Source organism: Acanthopagrus latus, chromosome 4 (assembly GCF_904848185.1).
Source record: "Acanthopagrus latus isolate v.2019 chromosome 4, fAcaLat1.1, whole genome shotgun sequence".
Classification (NCBI taxonomy): domain Eukaryota; kingdom Metazoa; phylum Chordata; class Actinopteri; order Spariformes; family Sparidae; genus Acanthopagrus; species Acanthopagrus latus.
Window position 1 is genome coordinate 15482154 of NC_051042.1, and position 24435 is coordinate 15506588.

Sequence of the window (24435 nt, forward strand, 5' to 3'; positions counted from 1 at the left end):
GTGGGAATCAAGCGAGCCAATTCTTATTCATTTCATGCAATGTCTTGTACATTGTATGGGTTGTATGTCAAACAAGTATACATACGCACAAAAAAGCCAGAAGAGTTCAAGTCTTCGGTGTCGCTTTCCCACGGCCAAGAATCATAATTAAAAGAAAAGACATTCCCAATCAGAACAACGAGAATATGTCAAGTATGTTTTGTAAGCAGGTAACATCAGTAATTATGTATTGCAGAGATATAGTGTCATCACAGACTGTGCAGGCATTGATTCAAGGTCCTTTGCCAATGTGCCAATAACACTTAAGAAAATCTGACAAACTGAAAAATGAGCACGGATTCTGTGTGTGTGTGTGTGTGTGTGTGCATGCGCGCATGCACGCGTGTGTCATTGATGAGGATATCACTCGGAGAATAAAAGCTGATCGGCGCTTGTAGCACTCTCTTCTTCGGGGATCAACTCACGGATGCAATTAACTTAAATCTGTCTGTGGAAATTTGATTGACTGCAACAAACAACAAATTAATCCCCCTTCGGCAGCATCCAAACATGAAAAAAGCAGGCGGTGCAGTTTGTCAGAGTGGAGGAAGGATTGAAACAGAATGAGAAAGAGGGCGAGGGAGCGAGAGAGAGAGAGACAGAGACACCGAGTGAGGAAGAGAGAGTAGGTAATCCTAGGTATGTCTTTCCTGTGCTTCTGTCTCGCTTCAAATTTTTAGATTTAATTATTCGCCTTCTGGAAGCCTGCATTAATATTGAAAAGGCATTTGCAGATGCCTAGAAAGGAAAGGGTGTGTGTGTGTGTGTGTGTGGGGGGGGGGGGGGGGGAGAGAGAGAGGTGGGCACCCCAGGCATAAGTGAATGCTGTGGCTGGCCTTTCTGGGGGTTGCAATGCAGTCGTTTATCTTCGTATCCACTAGCTGACGCTGGCAAGGCGGCCTCTACATATTCAGCATATTCTAATGACATTCAAAAGGCAGATTTTGCTGTCTGGTGGTAGAGAGGGGCCTTGAAGGCAACACAAAGGACTATACTCTCACACTGCTGGCATGCAGACTCGGCTTTGTTTCTCGCCACATAACCACAAACGGTTTGATTCTCACTTTAAAAATACACTCTGAGATGTATCTGTAGCATCATGTTCATTTACAGTCTACCTCTGTGTTTTGGTATAGAGTACACATAACTGGCCCTACTGTGTCTCCCTCTGGATAATTAGATCCCAGACTGCATTAGTTCAGAAAACACAGTGCTCCAGTGTCACTCTGTTTTACATTTCTGTGGTGTGTGCAAGTGTATAGTCGTGTGACATTTTCATCCGCACTGTGTACAACACTTTCCTTTTCTTCAGTCATCACTTTTTCTTTTTTTTTGCATGTGCATTACCTGGCTTATGCGGAGGCATCAAGCAAGCTTGCTCTCCCTTTTTCTGGAATAGAAATTGAATTTGCATGAAATATGCTCACACCAAATTGCATCTGACTCTGGGAGGAGGTAATACGTGGCAGTCGACCCTGCCAGAAATGATTGTGCTCAGGAAAACGCTAGACGATGATGATGTTGATGAAGTATTCTTCTGTGCTGAAATTGAATGCCAAAAGGAGAGAAGGAGGTTAGCTTTTCACGCCTTATACACACACTTCTTTTTCTCAGCAACAACATCCAGTCTTTGTCACAGAACTCTAAACTGAAGAACTATCAATACACAAATAGTTGTACCCTCTGCTCAAATTGGATTATAGCAAAAGGCTGTAATTTGAATGTAAATGTTCCACTATATAGACATAAGCGTCATGCTGAAGCAATAGTCAGTCTGTCATGCTCAGAAACAGTACAGCTGCCTCTTAAAATTAGGTGCAATGTTCACTCTGTGAAAGCTAAATCTGAAGTTAATTCTCACACGAATAGAAGTCGGTCGTTCTGTATTTATTTCTTCTATAGTCAGGTGGATAAGAAGCGACACCTTCAAAGCTGTTTAAGTCTAGTTTTCACACACTGTCGGTCCTTAAATGAAAAGAGCTCAGTGGGATAATTTAAGAACAATGTTCTCGGTCTACACAAATAAACATATACAAAACTAACTGTAGGGCAATGAGTTGTGGTGAAGGTGCATTAAACAACTGTCACGCCGGTTGTACACTGATGTCACTTTATGTGCACTTTATGGATGAAAAGATTTATTAAACATGTACAGAAAATAAAATCAAGTTAGAGCTGAGTATTTTTAGACACTAAAGTTCGAACTGAAATTCAACCCCTGTATTGAAATATTCTTTTATTCCTGTGATATAGGACTTAAGTCAGTATGTGAAACTGAAACAGTAGTTTGAAACAACAAAAATACCTTTAAATACTACCAACTGTCAACAACAAAATGTGCATTTTTTACAAGTCAGACTGTCTCATTTGAATCAGCCTCTTACTTACTGTTAAAGAAGTAGGTCAGGGACACTCAACTTTCGCCCTGAGCCATTTTTGCAAAACAACAAGAGACTCGGGGCCAGTTTCTAAAAGAGCATTAAGAAAATGATCAGACAAATTTAACAAAGATTTAAAGGCCTTTAGCTCATCTTTCTTTGAATTCTTTATTTTCAATGTAATTAATTAACCGGCATGTTAACTTAAATTATTAACCAAATTAACTTGTTATACGGATTCAAACTGGGCATGCATGACAGATAACTCATGGCAGTGTTACATACACACTTGTCCTCATCTCGGTGTAACTTTTCCTTGTTTCCAGTTAGTAGTTGACTTCCCTACACAGCTCACTGTCTCATCCTACTGCATTTATTTTGCACAGCCTGAAAGGCATCACGCAAAAATCAACATTCTCTGTTAACAGCCCTATTTTACCCATCATCCAAAATCTGTCAGCCAATGGATAATGTTGAACTTTTACTAATTGGTATAAACAAACAAACAAACAAAGCCCAGCGGTGTGAATGAATTCATTTTCATTGTGAATTAGAAAATGGTTGGTGGGCGACCCGACACCTTAGCCAGATTTGGCTGGTCGGCCGTAAGTTGATTATCACTGAAGCAGGTGTAAAATTTTCAGCTGAAAGGGTGAAAATTCTTACAAACAGCATAATTTATCCTTTGAAAGAACAGATGTTTTATTAAAATGTAATCAGTCAAAAGTGGAGAACATATCTCCACTTGTTGCTCTGTATGAGTGGCCAGTGTTTCGTTACACACAAGTATTTGTTATGGATTGTATCTGACACATTTCAACATGTCCTCCTGGGTTTGGATTTATCTCAGGCCGTCTGTTTGGAGCAGCAGGAGAGCAGCCCTTCATTGGCTCCACATTGTCAAGTGCCTTCCCTCTGGTCAACCACCCAGCCTTCGGAGCCATTTACACTGCTGGAGCAGGCAGGCCTGAGTTCGGAGGCCTGGGTTCACTGGGCATGTCAGCTGCTCTGGCTGCCCACCCCCAGCTAGGAGCCCTCTCTGGTAAGACTGGGACTTTTGAGTTTTGGGCAGCACTTTGGCTAATGAGGAAAGAATCTTTAATCCTCTTCTCTCCTCTCCTCACTAACAGAGTGGTGGCGGGCTGCTGAAGCCCATGGACGGGGAGCTGCTGCCTTTCTCCCTTCTTTCATTGGCTTCCCTCCATTCTTCACCCCTCACATTCAGCCCAACCACAGCGCCAGTTCTGTTCAGATCAGGATGCCTGGCAAGAATAGCCACACCCCACCTAAAGGTACAGTGCCCACTGGGATGACTCATTAATCAATAAAAATGCTTATTATAATAGACTAATAGCAGGTGATTTCAATCTGTTTTAAATGAAATTTAATCATATCCATATAGTCGTCAACTTTGCCCTGTCGTATGTGTTATGTAGGTGTACACATGAGTATTAATTGCTTTGCTTCAAGGCACCATGCACTGCAAATAAATAACCTAACCTCTATTTCCCTCTCTCCCGTCTACCCTCCCTCTTCCACAACCGAAATCCACTTTTTCCCGTGATGAGATTTCTTCTTTTCAAGACACATTTAATGACTTTCAGCCCTCACTTAGTGATTCTGTCAACTTCCCTCTCCTTCCTTTTTTCTCCCATGTTCCCTGTCATAATCTCTGTTTCTTGCACTCTTTTAATTTCACAGTATCTTTTAATTTATCTTTTATTATGTAAACCACTCATGTTGGGCTTGTGCCTCGCGCAGGCAGCATGTTTGATGAGATACATGTATAAATCAATATTTTTATTCTCCAGTTCGTTCCAGATATTTCATTATCCTGCGTAGCAAAGTTCTCTGCAAAGATGGAGCTGATTAGTGATACAGTACATCTGTTTTGTGTTTTCTAGGGGTGAACGGGGCAGTGAATGGCAGCGGTGTCTGTCCTCCCACCACACAATCGGGGAGCTTTTCTGTGAGTCCGGCTCCTGTTCAGACATCGACCAAGCCAACCAAAAATTCAGACAGTTCCAACAGTCATCGTAGCAGCCCTCAGAACAATCCGGCAGAGTTGGTGGAAAAGCCGATCCAGAAAACTAAAGAGAAGGTCAGTGCAGAGAATATTTTTGTATTTACTTATCTCAATCGATCTGTACAGATTGTGAGGCCCTTAAGGCGAAATGGGATTTGTCATTCTGGGCTATAAATACAAAAATGACTCAAATTGACATGTGAAAAAGTTATGCGTTATACAGTGAAGCTGATTCATGCAGTTTTCTTTTTCTCAACTCAGAAGCCACGAAAGAAGCCGGCAGATACTTGTGTGGCGAGCAACAGTGAATCAGGCACATCCTCAGACAGCTCGAGTGACGGGTCCCTCAGCAGCGATCTGGAAGACCTAGCAGAGGATGATGAAGACGATGATGACGACGATGAGGATGATGAGGAAGAGGACAAACAGAGTGAATTATCAGACACAAAGAAGAAAACAAAGGTAAGAGAGATGTAGATAATAAATATGTTTTTGGTCATCTGAAAAGAGCTGCCAGGGTATTTGTATTTAGAAATGGGCTGTATCTAATCTGTCTCCTTTTGGATTACTTTTGGATTACTTCTGAATCAAAGATATTAAACTTTTACACCTATTACTAAAAAATGGACACAGAAAAATTAGTTCCACAAATGTTTTGTTTTTCTCTTTCATACATCTCATATAAAATGCAAATAAAATGCATTTTGCATATTCATCACATACAGAGAGTAAAGTCAAATTACCTTAAAAAAACAGTACTACAGTTGTACTGTGTTTATTCTGCAATACGTGGGATGCTGTTTCTTTCATGTATGTTTTTATTAAATGGTGCGTGTAGGACGTTGCTCTTGTAACACACAGCACATATCTTTATTTGTCAATGTCAGTATAAGTGAAACATTTTAATATTGACATATTTTAAAGACATAGTCAGAAAATGTAATTAAATGATCCCTGAAAATGAAACTATCCAAATGTCATCTGGACAATTTATAAGATTTACTCACATAAAATCATACAAGTTACAAAGTAGTGAATGTAGTTCTCTGCAATTAACCCATTCTGAAGGATTAGTGGGTGGCCAACATACAGTGTCTGGGGACCAACTCCAAGCTAGTGCCATGGTCGTACAGTCTGACTGGAGAATTTACCTCATAGACAAGCAAGCACAGGGACAACATGCAAACTACATACATATTAAATGTAATTCATTACTACTCATTCCTAGAGTCAGCTTGATCTCCGTGGCTTTATTTACTAAAATGAGGAATGAATTCTCTGTCCTTAACTGTAACAGTTCTTCACTAAATTTCATCTGCAGGTTTTGACATCAAGCACTGGAACTGCAAAGACTGAAAGACCTCTCTCTGGGGAGCCCCAGGACAAGAAGGTCTCCTCCAACCCCCCAACCCTCATGCCCTTACCCTGCTCTGTCTCCCCTCCTGCCTTGTCCCAAAACTCACCGCTGGCTCTACACAGCTCCAGGTCCCGGACCGAGGGGCCACAGCAGCACTTCAGTGTGATCCAGTCCACTGGTCTGGCTGCCAACTCAAAGCCCCTGGCACTCCTCGCCCAGCCCCGTAGGGAGTCTTCACCGTCTTCTTCCCCTATAGCCCTCACCACATCTCCAAAGGCAATCTCAAGCACTGCTTCTCCCAAACCTCCAAAACTGCTGCCCTCCACCTCCCCTCAGCACCTGCCTCTCTCCCTCTGCTCCTCCCCGAAGCCTCTCTCTGTCCCCTCTCCTCCCCGTTCGACTCTCCCGCCGTCTACCTCCCCCAAACCTTTCGGTTTGACCTCATCTGTTCCTAACTCCAAGAAGTCACTGAAGCCACCTCGGCAATCTGTTCCTGGCTCTGCCAAAGCCAACAAAAGGAAACAGCTGGAAGCTTCACTTGCGCAGATCAATGAGTTCAGACTCAAACAGGTAAGCAGACCTGATAACAACGGTTTTTACCGTAGCCACAGATTAGTTTGCATAAACACAGTAAGCAGTGAGACGTAGACAGGATAAATTTAGCTGCGTAGTCAGCTTAAGTGAACAAAGTTATTCAAAACAAATTGACAGTAATGAATTTATCCACTGGAGCTGAGTGTGCAGTTAGGTTAGCAGTTTCTCTCTTTTTCTTCATCATTACTACGCCATAACCAGCACCTCGTTTAATCTCATGGCCATTTAGACCATTTATTTAACATGAGATCCAAGCAGCTCACAGACAGCTACAGAACTGTAAGTGGCGAGGCTGTACAATCAATTTAGAAGTGAAACCTCAACATTGACTGTTTCATTTTCTCATTCACAAGAGGCTGGGATTTTGAATCAGAGATAAACATGTTCCAAAGGGCCTCTTAAAATTACAGCATGGCCTTAAGCAAAGTCTCACTAGTGTAGTTGGGCATCACAAATAATATTCATTTTATGTAGTTGATTAGGGAGGTGGGAGTCGTTTTAGTAAACTGGTTGGGCGCAAGGATTTGACGAAGAAAAACAGCAAAACATCGTAGACATTTAGATGTGTTAATAGCTATTACCAAGACATGTTTCTGTTATGTATTTGGTGTGACAGTCTTGAGTTTCTGTGCTAACCCTGGTTAGAAGAAAGGAATTTCAAATAAGTGATTATTTTGTCATCGTGTGCTGTTGTTCATGACTATATTTTTACACATTACATTGGTAATAAGTTATGTGTAATCAATAATAGGGATGTTCCAAATACGAACTCTGCAACCAATTCTCACTGATATCGTCCAGCCTTGTAGTGCTTAGTGCTTTGTTAGTGTCAGTTTATTTAGTGCTTACATGGGCTTTTTCCCCAAAGTTTTCTCCTGTACCAGCTTATTTGATTAAATGTGATTAGCCAGTTCTTTTCTCTCTGACATCTCACTCTTGAGGTGAACAGATAGTGTCCATCACACTCTCTCAGCTGGCAGTTTAACCTGATAGCTGCTCTAGGTCAAATATATTGTATCAAGTTCAAACTTTGTTTTATAAGAAAGCATATTAAGCTCTACGATCTTTGTGTTGTCATGGTGTTTTAGGTTTTGACAACTTTGCTTACAGCTGCAAAGATTAGCCTGTTGATAGCATGGTTAATGCTTTTACTTTCATTACCACTCTGTCTGCACACATGCTATTGTATTATTCATGTTTTTCAATCGGCTCAGATGAAATAGCATAAAAATTGACATTTTTCTTTGCTTTTATTCCACAAATCCCTTTTCCTCCTATGAAATACGAATGATAGCACAATAATCAATAAGCTAAACCTTTTGAGATCAGCTTATTCTGTGAAAATCATTTCCCCTTTCCTGTTTTACCAGTATAGAGAAGTTTACAACGAGCTAAATTCCCCCTGTGGTTTCAGCGCTGCTACTGTATTTCATGGTCTGTGAAATTGATTTGTTTCACTTCATATCACATCCAGTTGAAAGTGCAATGTTAAAGTCTAACCTGCCTTTGCTTAAACACATATTGAGCCAAACTTATCATCAGTGTAAAAGAGGCAAACATGCTCAGCTGCATGATAATAATGATGACGGAGCTTTTCAAATGTGCAGACGAGTAATTACAATTTTAGAGAGATACTCAGTGTCTCTTTTTGTGAACTTGGCCGAGTACAATGCCTTTGGTTATTGCATTTATGTTCTTTTTGTTTCTCAGAAAGGGGCTTAGACACAGTTAACTGTACCAGTGTTCAGCATTGTAGTTTTGTCACCTGCTCAAACAATCAACAGTGATGCAAACTGACAGCTAGAGCAACTCTACTTTGTCCCATTTCTTTTCTAATTTTTTCCAAATCGTTCATTGTTCCTCCCATTCTGCCATTCCCTCGCCCTCCCTCCCCACTGACTCCCTGCCTTTCCTTGTTTTCTCCCTCTCTCCTCCTCCTTCACTCCCAGACTCTCATGTCCCAAGGGCAGACGTTCCCAGCTGAGCTAAAGAAGCAGCAGCAGGGGCCAAACAAGTCTCCCAAGAGGACGTCTCTGTCTTCATCGCCATTGCCACCCGCTCCGCCTCCTCCGCCCCAGAACAATCACTCCAACCTCTTCCTCTCGAGTGCCCTGCTGGGGCTCCCTGAACCCCACCACCCCAATGGAGTCATCCAAAGCACCACTCAGGACGCACCTTTGGCCCTCATCACCAAACCTCGCAAAGACTCTGCCTCTCAAGGCAAGTCTCCTCAGTGCGACCCCGACGCTGGGTCGATGCCTGTCAATCTGAGCACAGGGGCGAGCAGGACCCAAGCTCCCGCCCAAGCTGGGGCTCCGTCACAGCCCTCCACTACCTCACCCCATGCCACAGGCCATGGATCCAGAAAGAACAAGACCCCGAAGGGTAAAGGACAGACACCAGGGCTGGGACAGGGACAAGGACAGGGGCAAGCAGACCCTTTAGCTGCCTGGAAGGGCTTCTCTCAGAACCACCTGGTACAGTCTCTAGTAGATTTGTTTCGTGGTGGAGAGTCCGGGATTGGGATTCCTGGAGTTAGTATCCCTGGAGTTGGAATTCCTGGAGTGGGGATCCCTGGGACGTGTAACCCCACAGCTGGTCTCCCGGCTAACAAGGAATCTGATGACTCGGGAGATGATGATGATGATGAGGATGATGACCTTGAGGAGGAGGAGGAGGAGGAGGATGAGGAGGACTCAGATGATAGTCTATCAGGTCTGCACTTTCTAGTAAAAGTACATTTCACAATTGAATAATGAGCTGACCATAAAATGTTTATGTCGCCGCTGAAATAACAGTTATTTTGATAACTGATTACACTTTTAATCCTTTTTTGATAAATCGTTCGGTCTATAAAGGTCCACATTGTGAAAAATATCTTGAAATGACCAAATGTCAATAATTAGAAATCACTTGAAATATAAAGAAGAGCAGCAAATCCTCAACAACTGAGAGGCTGAAACTAAAAAAACTAAAACTAAAAAAAACAATACATTATATTTCCCTGTAAAATAACTGAAAATATCTGAAGGTTATCGTTCTGTGTTATGGACTCATTAAAACTGCCTTTAAATTGATACCTCATTTAATCTGAACTATCAGCTCCTTACTTGCTTTGTGTCCCGGACTCCCATTTCAGAGTCTGACAGCAACTCAGACAGCGACATCTCTGGGAAGAAAGTGAAGGAGTTAAAGCTGCTGCCGTCTGGATCATCTAAGAAGGAAATGACTCCCCGCAGGCTAACCAAAGGCCAAGAACTACTGAACACCTCAACCAATCACACCGCCACCAGCTGCTCCCCTCTCAACCTACAGGTCATCAAGAGTCCCACCATTGTCACCAGCTCCAGTGCCTTGGCCTATCACAGCTCTCCAGGCTCGTCCTCTTACAGCCTGGCCTCTCCATTAGGTAATGTGTTTCAAAATCCTTTCACAGAAAATGAAAAATAAGGGATGGAGGATGGTTTTTAAAGGATCTCATATTAGATTTTTTTTTTAGAATAGGGTTGTGATGTGCTGCAGAAGGAAATGACTTTAGAAATTTAAGAACAGACTTTGAATAAATGCAAACCAAGCAAATTTCGACCTTTACTACGTATTCTGCCCATCTATTCTGATGTTTAATCTCCTCGTAAAGGCATATACTGTACAGAAACATTAGCTTTGTTTACCAAAGCAAAAACAGCTCATCATCCTCAGATGACTGTGAGAAGGGATTGTCACTGTAAGGGAGCTAGGGAAAAAGGAAGTTGGTTGTGATGACCTAACCGGAGATCTGAAGTCTTGTAGCTACACGCCTAAGAGCCCTGACAACTTGTTTGGCATGGTGACTGGGTTAATCTCCACCTTCTTTCGATGAGAGATTACTCAGATCAGACAAAATAGGACGTATGTGTAGCTTGCCAAGAATGTGTCAAGCAGACACTCCAGTTTTTCTTCTATTATAAGTTTTTTTTCCTCTTCTGCTTATATTTTTCAATGGACACTGTTCATCGCATATATAGAGGCTTAGCATTATGTATGTGATATGTATATATGTATATTTTCTGAATTAAATATGGCAAAATTGTGTCTATATTAAAGGAGAAATGTGTGTGGATGTTTTTTCCTTTTTTTGTGCATTTGTCAGTTTGGGGATTTTGCGCTGTTTTGTTTTTATTGTCTGCTGTGGACATAATTAGATTTGCTCATTTGCAATTTTAGACATGAAATTATTAAAAAAAAAAATTGTATTACCAAAAATAATTGTCTTAATCTAAGTAATCAACTGGACAAGTTTAATTGCTGCATGCTGTATTTTGTTGAAAAAATAAAAATCCCCTTTACTCACCATCTTTTGTCTTAAAAAGGATGGAATTTTACAATATACATGATTAAAGCAGATTTTTTATATTCTTTAAAAAAATATTTAGACATTCATTTCCAGAAAATATGTAATTCAAAAATATGTTTTTTGATGCAATCAACTGGGGAAGTTTCACAGTTGCAGTCATGTAGTTGCATTTTCTTTTACCCAAATGACCTGTTGTGTCTTCCCTTACCTCTGCTGCTACTGTATATGTATGGTTGCCAGTCACAGGCTGCGCTGTGAAAATGATGGCTGAACTCTGTCTCCTCACAGGCTTAGGGAAGAGGAAGAGGGTGATGGATGAGAAGGAGTTGATGATACCTCTGGAGTTGGGGTACGTGCAAGAGTCTGAGAAAACGAAAGCTCTCCTGAAGCAGTTCACTTCAGAGAGTGTTGAGTTCACTTTCATGATCACATCCTCACAATGACACAAATGCACGACACACACTGTGTTTCTGAACAACATTGCTCTTTTCCTCATTCTCAAAAAACCCAGGTGGAGGAGAGAAACAAGAATCAAATCAATGGCGGGGAAGCCGCAGGGCGAGGTGGCCTACTATGCCCCGTGTGGCAAGAAACTGAGGCAGTACCCAGATGTGATGAAGGTACTGCAGCCTCACAGTGCTGCAGTTTTAGTTAATGATACTGAAGCAAATGTTTTGAGAGATACAGATGAGCAGTTTGTAATAGGGGTTACAGTGGGAATCATTATTTCAGATTGATTAATGAAGGATGTCTTTGCTGATAATTGCTCATCCACATTGCTCAAACAGCTGCTTGTGTATCAGGTTTTGTTGTGTGTTTTCTCTGCTATTGTCCCGGCTGCAATCCACCCCCACCCCCACCCCACTTTCTGTGACCCTAATAGTGAGAGATGATTGTCTTAGATCCACTTCTTGTGTCCCTTTTCTCACCTCTCCTTCCCCTAATACAATGATTAATGGTTAGTGTTGGGATGCACAGCCTCAGCCCCTATTTGTACAATATTTTATAGTCCATAATCTTTGTTTTCTTCATCAAAAGCTCAACTACACTAATCGTCAGATCCGTCGTTGAGTATAGTGGCCCAAAGAGAAAAATGTGTGCTCATTCACTCACTACTAGTCATTCAGAAGGCAGTAAAAAGCCACAGATAAATAAGAAAGGGCCTGAATTGTGCACCCCAAGGTCAGAACCGTTTTTCTCCCCTGAGAGCTTTTGCTCTTTTTTTGTCCCCTGGCTTTTATAATGATTAGCAGCACTGCACAGATGCTCACTGTAACCTAACTCCCTCCAATCTAGTCCCTTCCCAGTTGCTTTTCAATGTCGCTAATTTCGCATTTTTTTTTCCCTGCCTAAACCAACGCCATTATTATTTTCTCTTCTGTAGTATCTATCCAGAAATGGAATAAGTGGCATCACGCGCGATAATTTTAGCTTCAGTGCAAAGATAAGGGTTGGTGACTTCTATGAAGCCAGAGAAGGACCCCAGGTGACTGCCTTTCATCTCTCTCTGTCTCTCCTTCTCCCTGATCCCTGTTCATCTTTTTCATCTAGCGGCAGGCAAAGCTTCATGCAGCAGTCACTGTCAGGGCATGGATAGGAATCAACCAAAACCCTCACTAGTCCTAGTTCATAGACCTCTCACTGTGCATGGATAAATGTAATAATCAGCTGACATTACTTCCACAGGTGACCAGTGATATATGCCATGTTATGTGTGTGTTACACAGAGATTAAAAAAAGAAAAGAAAAGAAAATAGACGTGTGTCTTATTTGAAGCAGAATAGAGAACATACTTGGTGCTGAGGGGCCAGAAATAACTAGATGATACATGACAGATCAGTAAATCTTTTTTTAATGCATCGTTTAGCCAGCTTTTTACTGTGCTATTGTAGAACATATAATAATGTATCATACCTCCTGATGAATACACTCAGATCAGTCCAGCTAATGATTGAATTGTCCTGTATCCACATGAACTGTCAACATGTTGTTCACTGTTTCATCTCTCGCTTCCCCTTCCAATCTCTCCATCGTTACGTCCCTCCCTCTCTAGGGTTTACAGTGGAGCCTGTTGAAGGAAGAGGAGGTAATTCCTCGTATTTTGGCCATGGAAGGTCGTAGGGGTCGCCCCCCTAATTCAGACCGTCAGTCAGCAGGCGACGGTGCCAAAGCTAGCCGACGGCGGAAGGGGCGGCCGCCCAATGTGGGCGATCCGCTTGTACCCGAAGGCCCCAGTCCCAGTGAGGTCAAACTTCTGCGCAAACTAGAGGCTCAAGGTTAGCAGAGGAAATGAGCCCTGAAATGTGTTTGTCATAAGTGTGTGTACCATTAATCAGCCAGCATTTATTCAGATAGCAGAGGCCAAGGAAGGAGTTGCTGTTTTAAATATGTTTTTAGTAACTCGAGAGCGGTGTCTTTTCTGATTCATGCTTGTCTGTAAGATCATCTCTCCAGTAACAGAGATACTTGTTGAGATGATTTGCTTTTAAAATAGCCAGTAATTATAATCAGTTATACCCTTGCAGAAATATTTTTTTCTGAATTATTTTTTATTACTTGACATGAGGCTAAAGATATAGGATCCAGAAGTAACACATATCAAAATTCATTCATATCAAAATTCATTCATATTTTCAAGGGAAAAAACAAACAGAACAAACAAAAGGGGGAATATTGGAGAAAACAAATGAACATCTTGCCTCAGTCTCATCTGTTCATAGTAGGTTGACATATCGACACAGCTTGTCTTAAAGGCAAAAGCATTAGACAATGAAGCAGAAAATAAAAACAGAAACTAAATAAAAAGACAGCATTTAGATTATAATACCCTCTCTCAGTCTCATCTGCTCATAATTGGTTTACATTGATTAAGTCTCATAAGCGAAAACATTAAAACGTATTAATAAAAACAGGTCAATACATTTAAAAAGAAGGCAGGCCAGCCTACATTGCAAAGGCATAGTTATGTAATGACAAATTTGACATTTTAAATAAGAACATTCTTTTGAACCTCTTAACATATCTATACTTTTTTAATTATAGATAATCTAATATAATAGGTAACAATATATCTTTTAGACAACAGAATCTTTCGGCAAGGCAAAATTGTTGTGAATGGAGTTATAGTGCTTTGTTTAGTATTCAAGAATTAGGACAAATTATTTAATAACCAAAAAATGGCAGTTTTTTTTCTTTTACAAGCCCCAGAAGAATTATCTCAGTCAAATGTGCTTAATCAGGATATAACAACATTGATATATTGTCCTGAAATGTCCCGTTATCTGTGCAGAAATCGCCCGACAGGCCGCCCAGATGAAACTGATGAGAAAACTGGAAAAGCAGGCGCTGGCGCGCGCAGCCAAAGAAGCTCGGAAACAGCAAGGTAAACGCAAGTCTTTCTCTGTTTGTTGTTAAGAGCACAGGGTGGCAAGTTTGCAAGCATTTTTTTTTTTTCCTTGGTCAGTTGGTCACTTCAAAGCACTTTGATGTATACGGGTGATGTATGAAGAACAGCAGCAGGGCCTCTGGAGACACTCACACTGCTTATATCGCCTTTGTTTGTATATATGTGCATATTTATTTTCATCACTTTACAGCACAAGCTTTAATCTTCTTTCTGCTCTAATCTTTATTGCTGCCGTGCCGCTGCTGGTTTCAAACATTATGCTTATGCATTTGTTATATTCCTATACACGGCATCGAAGATAAACAATCAAATCAACAAACATTCATAGGACTGTGTGCTTAACTCTTACCTAAACTCACAACTCGAACCAGAAATGTTATTCTCTAGAGCTGCGGCAATTCATTGATTGGTTGTTAACTTTTAAATAATAATCTGTTGTTGTTTTTGAATATTTTCTTCGTGAGAAAAAGATGATGATCTGATTCCAGCTTTTAAAATGTAAATATTTTATTATTTCAAACTAGCCTTTGGAGAACACCGATCAACATTTTTCAGCTTTTTCTTACATTTTATTGACCAAACAACCAATCAATTAATTGACATCCAGTAAAAGTAATCATTAATTTGTATCCCTAATCATTTGAAATGTATAATAAACAATAAACCCATTTAAACTGGTAAAGTAGGGATAAAGGATCTTATTACAAAATCACTGTTACACATTTCTAATTCAACTTTTGCTGCTGCTAAAATGAAAATGAGATGAGATTAATTGCATGAATTTGGTGAGACTGGTGACCTTAAAACTATCTGCCAATATCTAAGCTGTCCTGTCGGTCATATTGTGATTAAAAAGGTTAAGAAGAAAGTATATTTCCCTTGTTGCAGCTGGATGTGCTCCCTGCGGTCTAAAACTTTGGATATCGATCTTACAACATTTGTCAGATACATTTCTGTGTATGTTTGTTCTCTGTGCACCTTACTTGCAGACAGTCACTCATACCTCTAAGACAATGCAAAATTGAATATGCTGTTATTTTTAATTGTGTTTATTTTTTTAATGAGTGTGTCTGAGTGTTTCATTGCTGTTTGGCGTGACTGACTCTGAGTCGTGATCCAGTTCTCAGAATTGTTCTGCTTTTTTGTTTAAAATACATCTCGATCTCAGTGAGACCTCCTGAATAAATCACGCTTACCAACTGCAATTCTCTCAGATATGAATACAGTTTGTAGCGCAGCTTTGTAGGTCATTTCTGTCGACACTAATGTAACACCGACTTGACTCTTGTAGCTATCATGGCAGCGGAGGAGAGGAGGAAGCAGAAGGAGCAGATCAAGATTCTCAAGCAGCAGGTGGGTCTGCTTTTTATACCGAGTGTGCTGACAAATCTTTTTTTCTCCTTATCTAAGTGTCCTGACACACGTAGTCCCCGCGTTCACTGCAGAAAATGCTGAACGCTTATTTTGTGATGCTTTAAAGCTTTTTAATTACCATCATTTACTTCTCCTGCTGAAGTTATTGTTGTCTTTTTGCCCAGCCCAACCAGAGTAGAGTGGTTGGAAAGTGATTTTATCTCAGGATGTTTTCCGATGTCTAAAATATTAAGAGATTATGTTGTTTTTTTCTGCAGGAAAAGATCAAGCGTATTCAGCAGATTCGGATGGAAAAGGAACTCAGGGCGCAGCAAATTTTGGAGGTACAGAATCTGATCCAACAGCACCTCTGATTAAGCAGAACATTCCTGGATAGCTTCAGCCCCTCAGTCTATAGTGTTTTAATCTTCCTAAAGCTCATTACTGAACAGCAGCATGCATTGGAGGGAGTTGCGTCTTCTTAGGCATAATTCCACATGGAACTAATGCTAAATTGGTCTTGGTTGACGGCTGTTGAATATTAAAATGGCTGTTGCTGCCTCTTCAGACCTTATTTAAATTGGACAGAAAAGTCTTTTTTTTTCATCAGACAACAGTAACAGTTTAGCATAAGTGGGTCGAGAGAAAAAAAAAGGTGCTGTTTTTCCACACGCACAAACACACATGCAAAGATGCATGAACATCAAACTCACACACACACGCAGTCACACACACACATATGCAGGCGCACACAATTATACAGTAGGAGCTTCAAAGTGTTTTAGCAGGACTAAATCAATTTTGAGTTGACACGGTTGACAAGCCACTCTTAACGGGAGGCTTCAACATATTCACAATTAGGTGTTAAAGAGATACATTATTCATTCGCTGTGTTTTACAAATTTCACTGGCATTCAGAAGCATAAAATCTTTGCTCAAACCAGAAAACTGCAAACAATCAGTTAAAGTGCAGCGAAGCCCTCACCCAAGACTGATTGATATATGTCTGTGTGTGTGATTCTTGACCTTAATCTTTATTCATAGGCCAAACGCAGAAAGAAGCAAGAAGCCGCCAATGCCAAAATATTGGAGGCTGAGAAACGCATAAAGGTATGTCTTCTATTTTTAAATAAAACCCTTGCTATAAATATTCACACATGTGTGTCTTTTTAATCAAAATTCACATGGATTAAATTATTTCACATGTACCATGATGAGGGGCTTGTTCCATTTAAGAAGCAGCTGGCAATAAGATTAGAACGGCCCTTTGAAACGGGCTGAAATTCCATCAGTCTGTAGTGATTTTCGTAATATTGGCACAATGGAAGTATATTGATTTTTCCCTCATCTTCTCTTTTCTTGCCTTTCAAGGAGAAAGAGTTGAGGAGACAGCAGGCGGAGATTCTCAAACACCAGGTAGGCACTCACTACAACTTGCTCAGCCTCTTGAACGTTATAGTTACTGCTGAATACAGCTATTTACGCCAGACTTCACTTGAGTAGGAATGTGCAGGAGTGTGTTTGTGTGTGTGTGAGCGAGAGAGAGAGAGAGAGAGAGCAAGAGCAAGTGTGAACGTAAGTGTAAGTGTGAGTGTATTTGTGCATCTATATGCATTTAAATACAGGCATGTGTGAGTGTATATAAATGTGGTTAGTTAGCAAACATTCAGTGTTTCTCTTTATGATTAAACCCCATGCTTATTGGTGTTGGATATCACTTCTGTTCCATAATATTTTGCCAACTCTCTCTGCCAGGAGTTGGAGAGGCATAGACTAGATATGGTATGGGTATGTTTATTTTTGTACATCTAACACCTGCATCGTGTAACTGGTTGTGTTATGGTTGTCATAGCAATGCATTAAGTGTAGCACTGGCTGCTGTCATACTACATTCTTCTGCATGGCTTCCCAGCAAAACCAACAAAAGAGAAAAAGAGTCAGTATGCTGCCTCCATCTGCTCATCCTGAGGGACAACTGACCCTGTCACGGTGGCCAGGCAGCTTCTGTCCCCCTCCCCCGTCCTTCCCCCCTTCTACTCAGAATGCATTGCAAAGACTACTAGCCAATCCACACTCACTGTATGAAAGTGCACTGGAGGAGTTTCCATCCATCACATACATTGTCTAACTGTTGTATTGGAGTAGCCTGTGTTACCCATGAGTGCTTGACGATTTTCAGCGCAGACATTGAGCTTGTGTCTGTTCGTCCGTGCATCTGTTCTGCAGTCCACAGAGTGCTGGACTTTAACCTGCCCCATCCCAGCCTCTCTGTCATTCACTGTTTCTGTACTCTGCACAAAGAATGAAATCGGCTACTGAGAATCATTTTGTCTTTACGGTGGAGATACTTCAAATCAGATTCACCCCCCACGTACACAGTTTGGTGAGGGTACAGCAGAAGTGATGCTTGAAAATAGACCGGATAGAACAGAAATATAATCAATTCCACCATGGGGACAAACATGGTTCTGCGTAGCATTTTATTTTGGCCTGGCTGTCTTGCTTGTAGCCCTTCTCACTCATACACAGTCGCAGCTGAATCCACAGGTCTGCCTATCTGTTTCACAGTGGACTCTGAGCCCGTTGTCGTACCTTCGTACTGACTCAATGAAGGGGGGCAAATTGAGATACATGAAATAATCCTGGTATTATTGGTTGTCACATGCAATTGTATTGCTTTTGATTTATTCTAGTTTGTTATCATAGTGTCCCTCAACACATTTTAATGTTTTTGATGAATTGGAAAGCTAGAAAAAAGCAGAATGCCAAAGGCTTTATGTCCTTTTTGAAGTTGTCCTTTTTGAAGTTTTCCATTTGTAGATAAATCAAACCAAGAAGGACATAGAAATATTGTAGCCGAGTGCTTGGCATCTAGCCTGACAAAACAATCCTCCCAAACAGCACATTTTAGTCACTATGTGCTGGAAATGTCCTTGGCAAGCTCTAATAGTAGCAATTGTGTCTTTCTGGTGGATCACAGAGGGAATGACAGCCTGATACGGTGGAGCGGGAAACCTAAAGAGATCAAATGAAATGATAGTCAGTCACCGGTGATTCCTGTGCCCTTTTGCAGTAGACTGTGTATCATGCACCAAAGAACAACATAGATGTCTCATCCTCAGCAGTCGCATAGTGTGCTAATACTTAAGCTGCCAAACCCACTGACGTGGAACTGCTCTGTTTGAAGCTATCCTTTACCATCCGTTTGTATTTGTCGTCCCCTCACCAAATATTATGAGAATGATGTGTCAAATGAACATTAGCATCGACTCAAGTATTTATTATTTTGATTGTAACACCAATGTGGCATATCAGAAGACTTCTGGCAACCAGCATTTTGTTGCTTTTGTTGTGTCAGCTTTAGTTTAGAGGCGCCGTCACCGATCCCAGCTGCTTCTCTTTTTTGAGCCTGTCATCACATCTACTTTGTATCGCATCTATGTGTTGCTTTTTGGTTGTCATCGTACCACTGTACTCTTCACTTATGCTTCCACCATACATGTGAAAGTGTATACATGTGAAGCATCATTTTGTGTTTGTTCAAGTATGGTGCCTCTATTGAATTTTGTGCATCACAATTTCACATTAATACATGCTTTACAAAGTCGACCTTGAGTGTCGTATGCACAATGTGTGCTTGTTAATGTGCCTCTGTTTTCTGCCACTCTAGGAGAGGGAGAGGAGGAGGCAACATGTAATGCTGATGAAGGCTGTTGAGGCTCGCAAGAAAGCAGAGGTAGTCCATATGCACACAAATAAATGCAGGAATACACACACGCAGTCCACTCGATAAAGAGAGCCTAAGTCATTATTCCCTGGATGGATTCCTGCTTTCTCTCCTTTTTGTGCGCTCTTTCCCCCCATTCATTTTTTTCCTACACACTTACCAAGTCAAAAGATTTTGGCCCTCAAGCACTTTTCCTTTGAATGCACAGCAGCATTAGGCTGAATTCTAATACTGCTCAGCAAAGTCAAGCAAACCTTCTTGTCTGTTTTCACACGCACATGCACACAAATACGCACACACACGAACACTTTGCTTCCCTAATGCTCCCTTGAATTTTGGACTCTCTAGGAGCGAGAGCGCTTGCGGCAGGAGAAAAGGGATGAGAAGCGCCTGAACAAAGAGCGTAAACTGGAGCAACGGAGGCTGGAGCTGGAGATAGCGAGGGAGCTGAAGAAGCCAAATGAAGACATGTGTCTGTCTGATCATAAGGTAGTCGAGATAGTAGCTCATCCGGTCAGTGCTGTGAATGTTAAGTTGATCACAAAAAAAATTGAAGGTTTTAATCCATACACACTGTGTTACAAAAGGGGAGTCATTTTACCTTGTTTAAATGCTGCTAAATATGTGACATATCATCCTACTGCATGCTTCTTGGTATTATTATTATTATTATTATTATTATTATCATTATGTACTATTATTATTATCATTATGTACTATTATTATTATCATTATTATTATTATTAGTAGTAGTAGTAGTAGTATTGTTGTTGTTGTTGTAATTAACATTATTATTAAGATGAGCCTTTTCTTGGGGGTCAGTAAGTGCCATTGGACCTCATGGTGTTGAACACTTTTATATACGGAGGTGTGTGCCCCCAAGTGGTCAAAGGAGAGTACTGCTTAATGGTGAATTGATTTGTGAAAAAGATGAGAAGTCATTACTTTAAACTGGTAAAGCACCATCTTGGTAACAGTCAGGAGATGAAACGACAGCTCTCCACCAATTTCCCTGTTTGTATAATTCACACCTGCCTGTAGTTCAAAGTGGGTCTCATGTATTTCTCTCACCACAAAACAAACAACAAAAATCACATGAAACAATGATTAATTTACCAATTTTCCTTTGTCTAGCCTCTCCCTGAATTCTCAAGGATTCCTGGACTCATCCTACCAGGACGTGCTGTTTCCGACTGCCTGATGCTGATGCAGTTCCTGCGTGGCTTCGGGAAGGTTTTGGGTCTCGATTTGACTGCCGATGTGCCCACCCTGGGAATGCTACAGGAGGGCTTGCTCAATGTGGGGGACAGCATGGGACACGTCCAAGACCTTCTGGTCAAACTGCTGTCTCTGGCAGTCTGTGATCCTGGTTTGCCACCTGGCCAAAAGGTGAGCTTGTTCATTAAGTCATGCATTATACCTGAGATGAAAATATGACACTGACTGCTCTATCTAGTAGTCTTAGTCAGAAGCTGGATGTAACCAATTTAATTTACTCAAGTACTGAACTTGAGGAGATTTACTTGAGTGTTATTAATATTCTGCTACTTTATACTTAACCTCCCTTACATTTTGAACATCGCACTTTTTACTCCACTACATTTGAAAAACTTCAGTGACTTTCCAGATTGTATGCTGCATCAGAGCCAAAATAGCACATTTTAAAATGAATTTATCGTATCTGCCATTGAAATGAATAGAACAAAAACACTGATTTTGATAATCAGAAAAAATGCTGAATATTGGATCAGATAATATGAGATACAGTAGTCTGTGCCATAAAGTTTATTAGTACTGTTACATATTGTCTAAAGATATCTCACACTAGTCATTCATTTAATTGAAGTGCTAATCATTCTGTATTTTTCACTAAAGCAATTGTTGAATGCCGGACCATGTATAGGTTAGTTTTATCTATAGTGATATTCTTATTTTTGATTGTATTGCTTAGATTAAAGGTTTCCTTTAATGCAAATAAATGTACATGCACATTACTTTGATAATAGTGCTAAAATGGCAAATAACAAGCCTAAAGTTTAAATGTATAAAGCAAGTGTTCATAACTTCATCCTCTTCTTCTCCATCAGACAAAGACCATGCTAGGGGACCACCTGACCAATGTTGGCATCAACAGGGATAATGTGTCTGAGGTGCTACAGATGTACATGGGCGCCCATTGTGCCAACACAGAACTGGCCCCTTTGGCCCTCAGTCTGAAGACCAAGGCTTTCCAGGCCCACACGCCTGCCCAGAAGGCCTCCATCCTGGGCTTCCTGGCTAACGAGCTGGCCTGCAGCAAACCTGTTATCAGGTAAGAGAAGAAACTGAAGTGTGCAGTGCTTTCTTAACCTACTCTGCATCAGGGACACATTGTTGGATGGTTATAAAGTGGTGTGCAGTACTCCCTCTACTCTCTGGACTCACATAATTAAAAAAAACTAAATAAGAAATCTAACACTCTTGTTCACCACTGAAGGAATATATTCATCTGCCGTGCACTGTATGTGTTTATACATTGCTTAACCCTCTTCATTAGCCGATAATGGTATGTTTTATTGATGCAGTGGAGAATGCTTAATAAAGCTGCTGTAGGGAGCAGTAATTTGCAGGGTCCTTTTGATTGTAAGCAAATTATGCAAGTATTAATTTGTGCTTAGGGATACTAGCTTATTAAACTTTTTTACTTGGCCTGTAGCTAGTTTTGAGTCCCCCTTGAGTTATTATATTTTTCTCCATAAATTTGTCATTACTTTCTGAGAATACCCAAAATATGTACATTTACATGTCAAAAATGGGATTGCATTTTCTCCTGCAGCGAGATTGACAAGAGCCTGGATCAGATGGCAAACATGAGGAAGGACAAGATCATTATGGAGGGAAAACTGAAGAAGTAAGTTTACTTTAAAACTAAAATGAACTGATCTAATTCTCTCCGGACTATCATACTGAACCAAACTGTTTTCACAGACTGAGGACCATTTATGCCAAACGTACTGGGAGGAGGGAGGCCAGTATGGGTGTGGAAGAGAACCAGTCCATTTGCACTCCGTCCTCTGCCGCCAAACGCAAGAGGAAACTGGGTGGAGACAGCGATGACGATGATGACGATGATGACGACAGCGATGACCAGGCTGAGGATGAGGATGATGAGGAGGAAGAAGAGATGAAGAAGGTTAAAAAAGTGGAAACATATGACGAGGTAAAAACAGATCGACAGATCCATTATGAAAACTGACTTTTAATAGATACTCGCAGACATTTTAAATATTGTTTTGTCATGTCAGGATGAAGTTGATCAAGCCACCAGTCTGGAGGAGCTGGAGAAGCAGATTGAGAAATTAGCCAAGGTATGTTCTTCTTTAAATTGTGCAAGTGCTTGTACAAAGTTAGTACCCATTAACATAAATTTATAAGGCATCAGAAAATAAACGCATGCTTGGTTGACACTGATAATGTTCGATTAAAAAACGGGACAGACAGAGAGATAAAAAAATCTCTTGTGGCAACAACTATGAAGAGATAACCCACAGGGAAGTGGGGTGTAAATGTTGTTTGGCTGTACGGATCTTCACTGTATGTTAAGAGTTTAATGCAAAACCACAAATTCCTCCTACACTTTAGATGATGGATTACCTTTTGTAAAATGATGGAGAACTTATTTTCTTACAAAATCTGCAACCTATATATGCTGAGTATTAAAAACAACCACGTGTTTCTTACATTTTATCAACATGTATACTGTTGTAGGGCTATTTGCTAATGAAGGCATTAATTAGCTTAATAAATTACCTCATTAACATACCATGTAATGCTCAATATATCACCCTGATTACAAAAGGACATTAGGTACCATAATTGTCTTTTGTTTTCCTGACGGTCTATAGATCAAAATAAGGCATAGAAATCACAGTTTAAGTATGTTTTGTAACCTTGCAGCAACATCATCAGACCAGAAGAAAGCTGTTTGAAATATCCCATTCTCTGCGCTCCATGATGTATGGCCAGGACCGTTACCGACGCCGGTACTGGGTGCTTCCCCACTGTGGAGGGGTCTTCATTGAAGCCATGGAGAGTGGAGAAGGTAGTTACACACACAATTACATAACTTCATATATGAACATGCCACAAAGTACATAGAAAAAATACAAATCATGGTAACAGCATTGATGCTGCAGGAAGAGGAAGGAAGGACTATCGTCTGTGGATCTGTTTAGCTGTGTGTTTAGCTGTTATTCAAAGTGTGAGATGCACTGATGATCCTTTATTTGATCTTAAAACTTGAAGACTAGTTTGAGATTTCATCTCTAAACTGTGGCCATCTTACACAACTCCACTTATCTTCCAAAAGCAAGTGTGGAATAATGAGTACTCAATTGTTAGATCAACTACCTCTCATTTCCCTACAGCTCCAGAGGAACTGGAGGAGGAGCGACAGAGGAGGAGGAGAGCAGCAGAGGAGGTCAAGGTCAAAGAGGAACCTCAGGAGATCGAGGTGCAGAAGGAGCAACCCACTGCCAACCTTGATGCGAGTAACCCTCGAACACAAGGCTTGGAGCAGCAAAATGAGGAGGAAAAAGAGCATGATGAGGAGAAAACCTCACCGACACGCTTCTACCAGCAACCAGGCTGTGTATCTAAACTGTGCACGTTCCGGGACGTCACCAAGGATGTTGGCAAAGAAACTGTGAAGGGGGAGGACAAGGAGAGTCCCCATGTGAGGCAAAATGGCAGCCCCACGAGTACTCCTATTGCCACAGCCACAGTGACATCATCGTCCCCTGCTCACAATACCTCTGCGGTGACAGTAGCAACAACCTCCTCCATTGTGACCACTAATGACACTACAAACATCCTTCCCCTGGCCTCAACCTCTCTGTCTGTCCCACGTGAAAGCCCGGAGAACACTCCTCCAACCTCATCCCCGTCTCAATACCTTGCATTCCAAAACAATGACCAGCTACTCAGAGTCCTGACCGAGAGGAGCGGACACTGGTTCAGTCTGCTCCCTCGCAACCCCTGTGACCTCGCTTCCATCACCACGACTCCTACAGGAGCACCCCGCGTGTCTCCCCAGGCAGCGTCCACCCCAGCCAGGCCCAGATCCCCGCCTCAGTCCCCTGCCCTGCCTCTCACCCCTTCTGCTGCCTCAGCCTCTGCCAGCCCACACCACCCAGCTGGCCTCCTCAACTACCCGCTGTCTGCCCTGCAGGTGAGGCTGCTGG

At 41.2% G+C, this 24435-nt stretch overlaps 1 protein-coding gene across 11 annotated transcripts in view; it reads left to right on the forward strand.

The window, feature by feature from the left end:
* baz2ba (bromodomain adjacent to zinc finger domain, 2Ba) overlaps positions 1 to 24435 on the forward strand; it is a 70394-nt gene that overhangs the window by 38462 nt on the left and 7497 nt on the right. For 2 of the 11 annotated variants that reach the window (XM_037094880.1, XM_037094875.1), the window contains 26 exons: positions 3268 to 3459; positions 3548 to 3709; positions 4322 to 4518; positions 4705 to 4905; positions 5765 to 6370; positions 8344 to 9109; positions 9534 to 9803; positions 11016 to 11076; positions 11239 to 11347; positions 12112 to 12213; positions 12781 to 13003; positions 14017 to 14109; positions 15425 to 15486; positions 15765 to 15830; positions 16531 to 16596; positions 16858 to 16902; positions 17242 to 17274; positions 19157 to 19222; positions 19562 to 19702; positions 20348 to 20602; positions 21301 to 21524; positions 22029 to 22103; positions 22181 to 22412; positions 22498 to 22560; positions 23150 to 23294; positions 23620 to 24422. In XM_037094880.1, coding sequence (XP_036950775.1) covers positions 3268 to 3459; positions 3548 to 3709; positions 4322 to 4518; positions 4705 to 4905; positions 5765 to 6370; positions 8344 to 9109; positions 9534 to 9803; positions 11016 to 11076; positions 11239 to 11347; positions 12112 to 12213; positions 12781 to 13003; positions 14017 to 14109; positions 15425 to 15486; positions 15765 to 15830; positions 16531 to 16596; positions 16858 to 16902; positions 17242 to 17274; positions 19157 to 19222; positions 19562 to 19702; positions 20348 to 20602; positions 21301 to 21524; positions 22029 to 22103; positions 22181 to 22412; positions 22498 to 22560; positions 23150 to 23294; positions 23620 to 24422 — 5258 coding nt within the window. The remainder of the gene's footprint in view (positions 1 to 3267; positions 3460 to 3547; positions 3710 to 4321; positions 4519 to 4704; positions 4906 to 5764; positions 6371 to 8343; positions 9110 to 9533; positions 9804 to 11015; positions 11077 to 11238; positions 11348 to 12111; positions 12214 to 12780; positions 13004 to 14016; positions 14110 to 15424; positions 15487 to 15764; positions 15831 to 16530; positions 16597 to 16857; positions 16903 to 17241; positions 17275 to 19156; positions 19223 to 19561; positions 19703 to 20347; positions 20603 to 21300; positions 21525 to 22028; positions 22104 to 22180; positions 22413 to 22497; positions 22561 to 23149; positions 23295 to 23619; positions 24423 to 24435) is intronic. The other 9 variants (XM_037094876.1, XM_037094886.1, XM_037094883.1 and 6 more) reach the window with 5 other exon arrangements.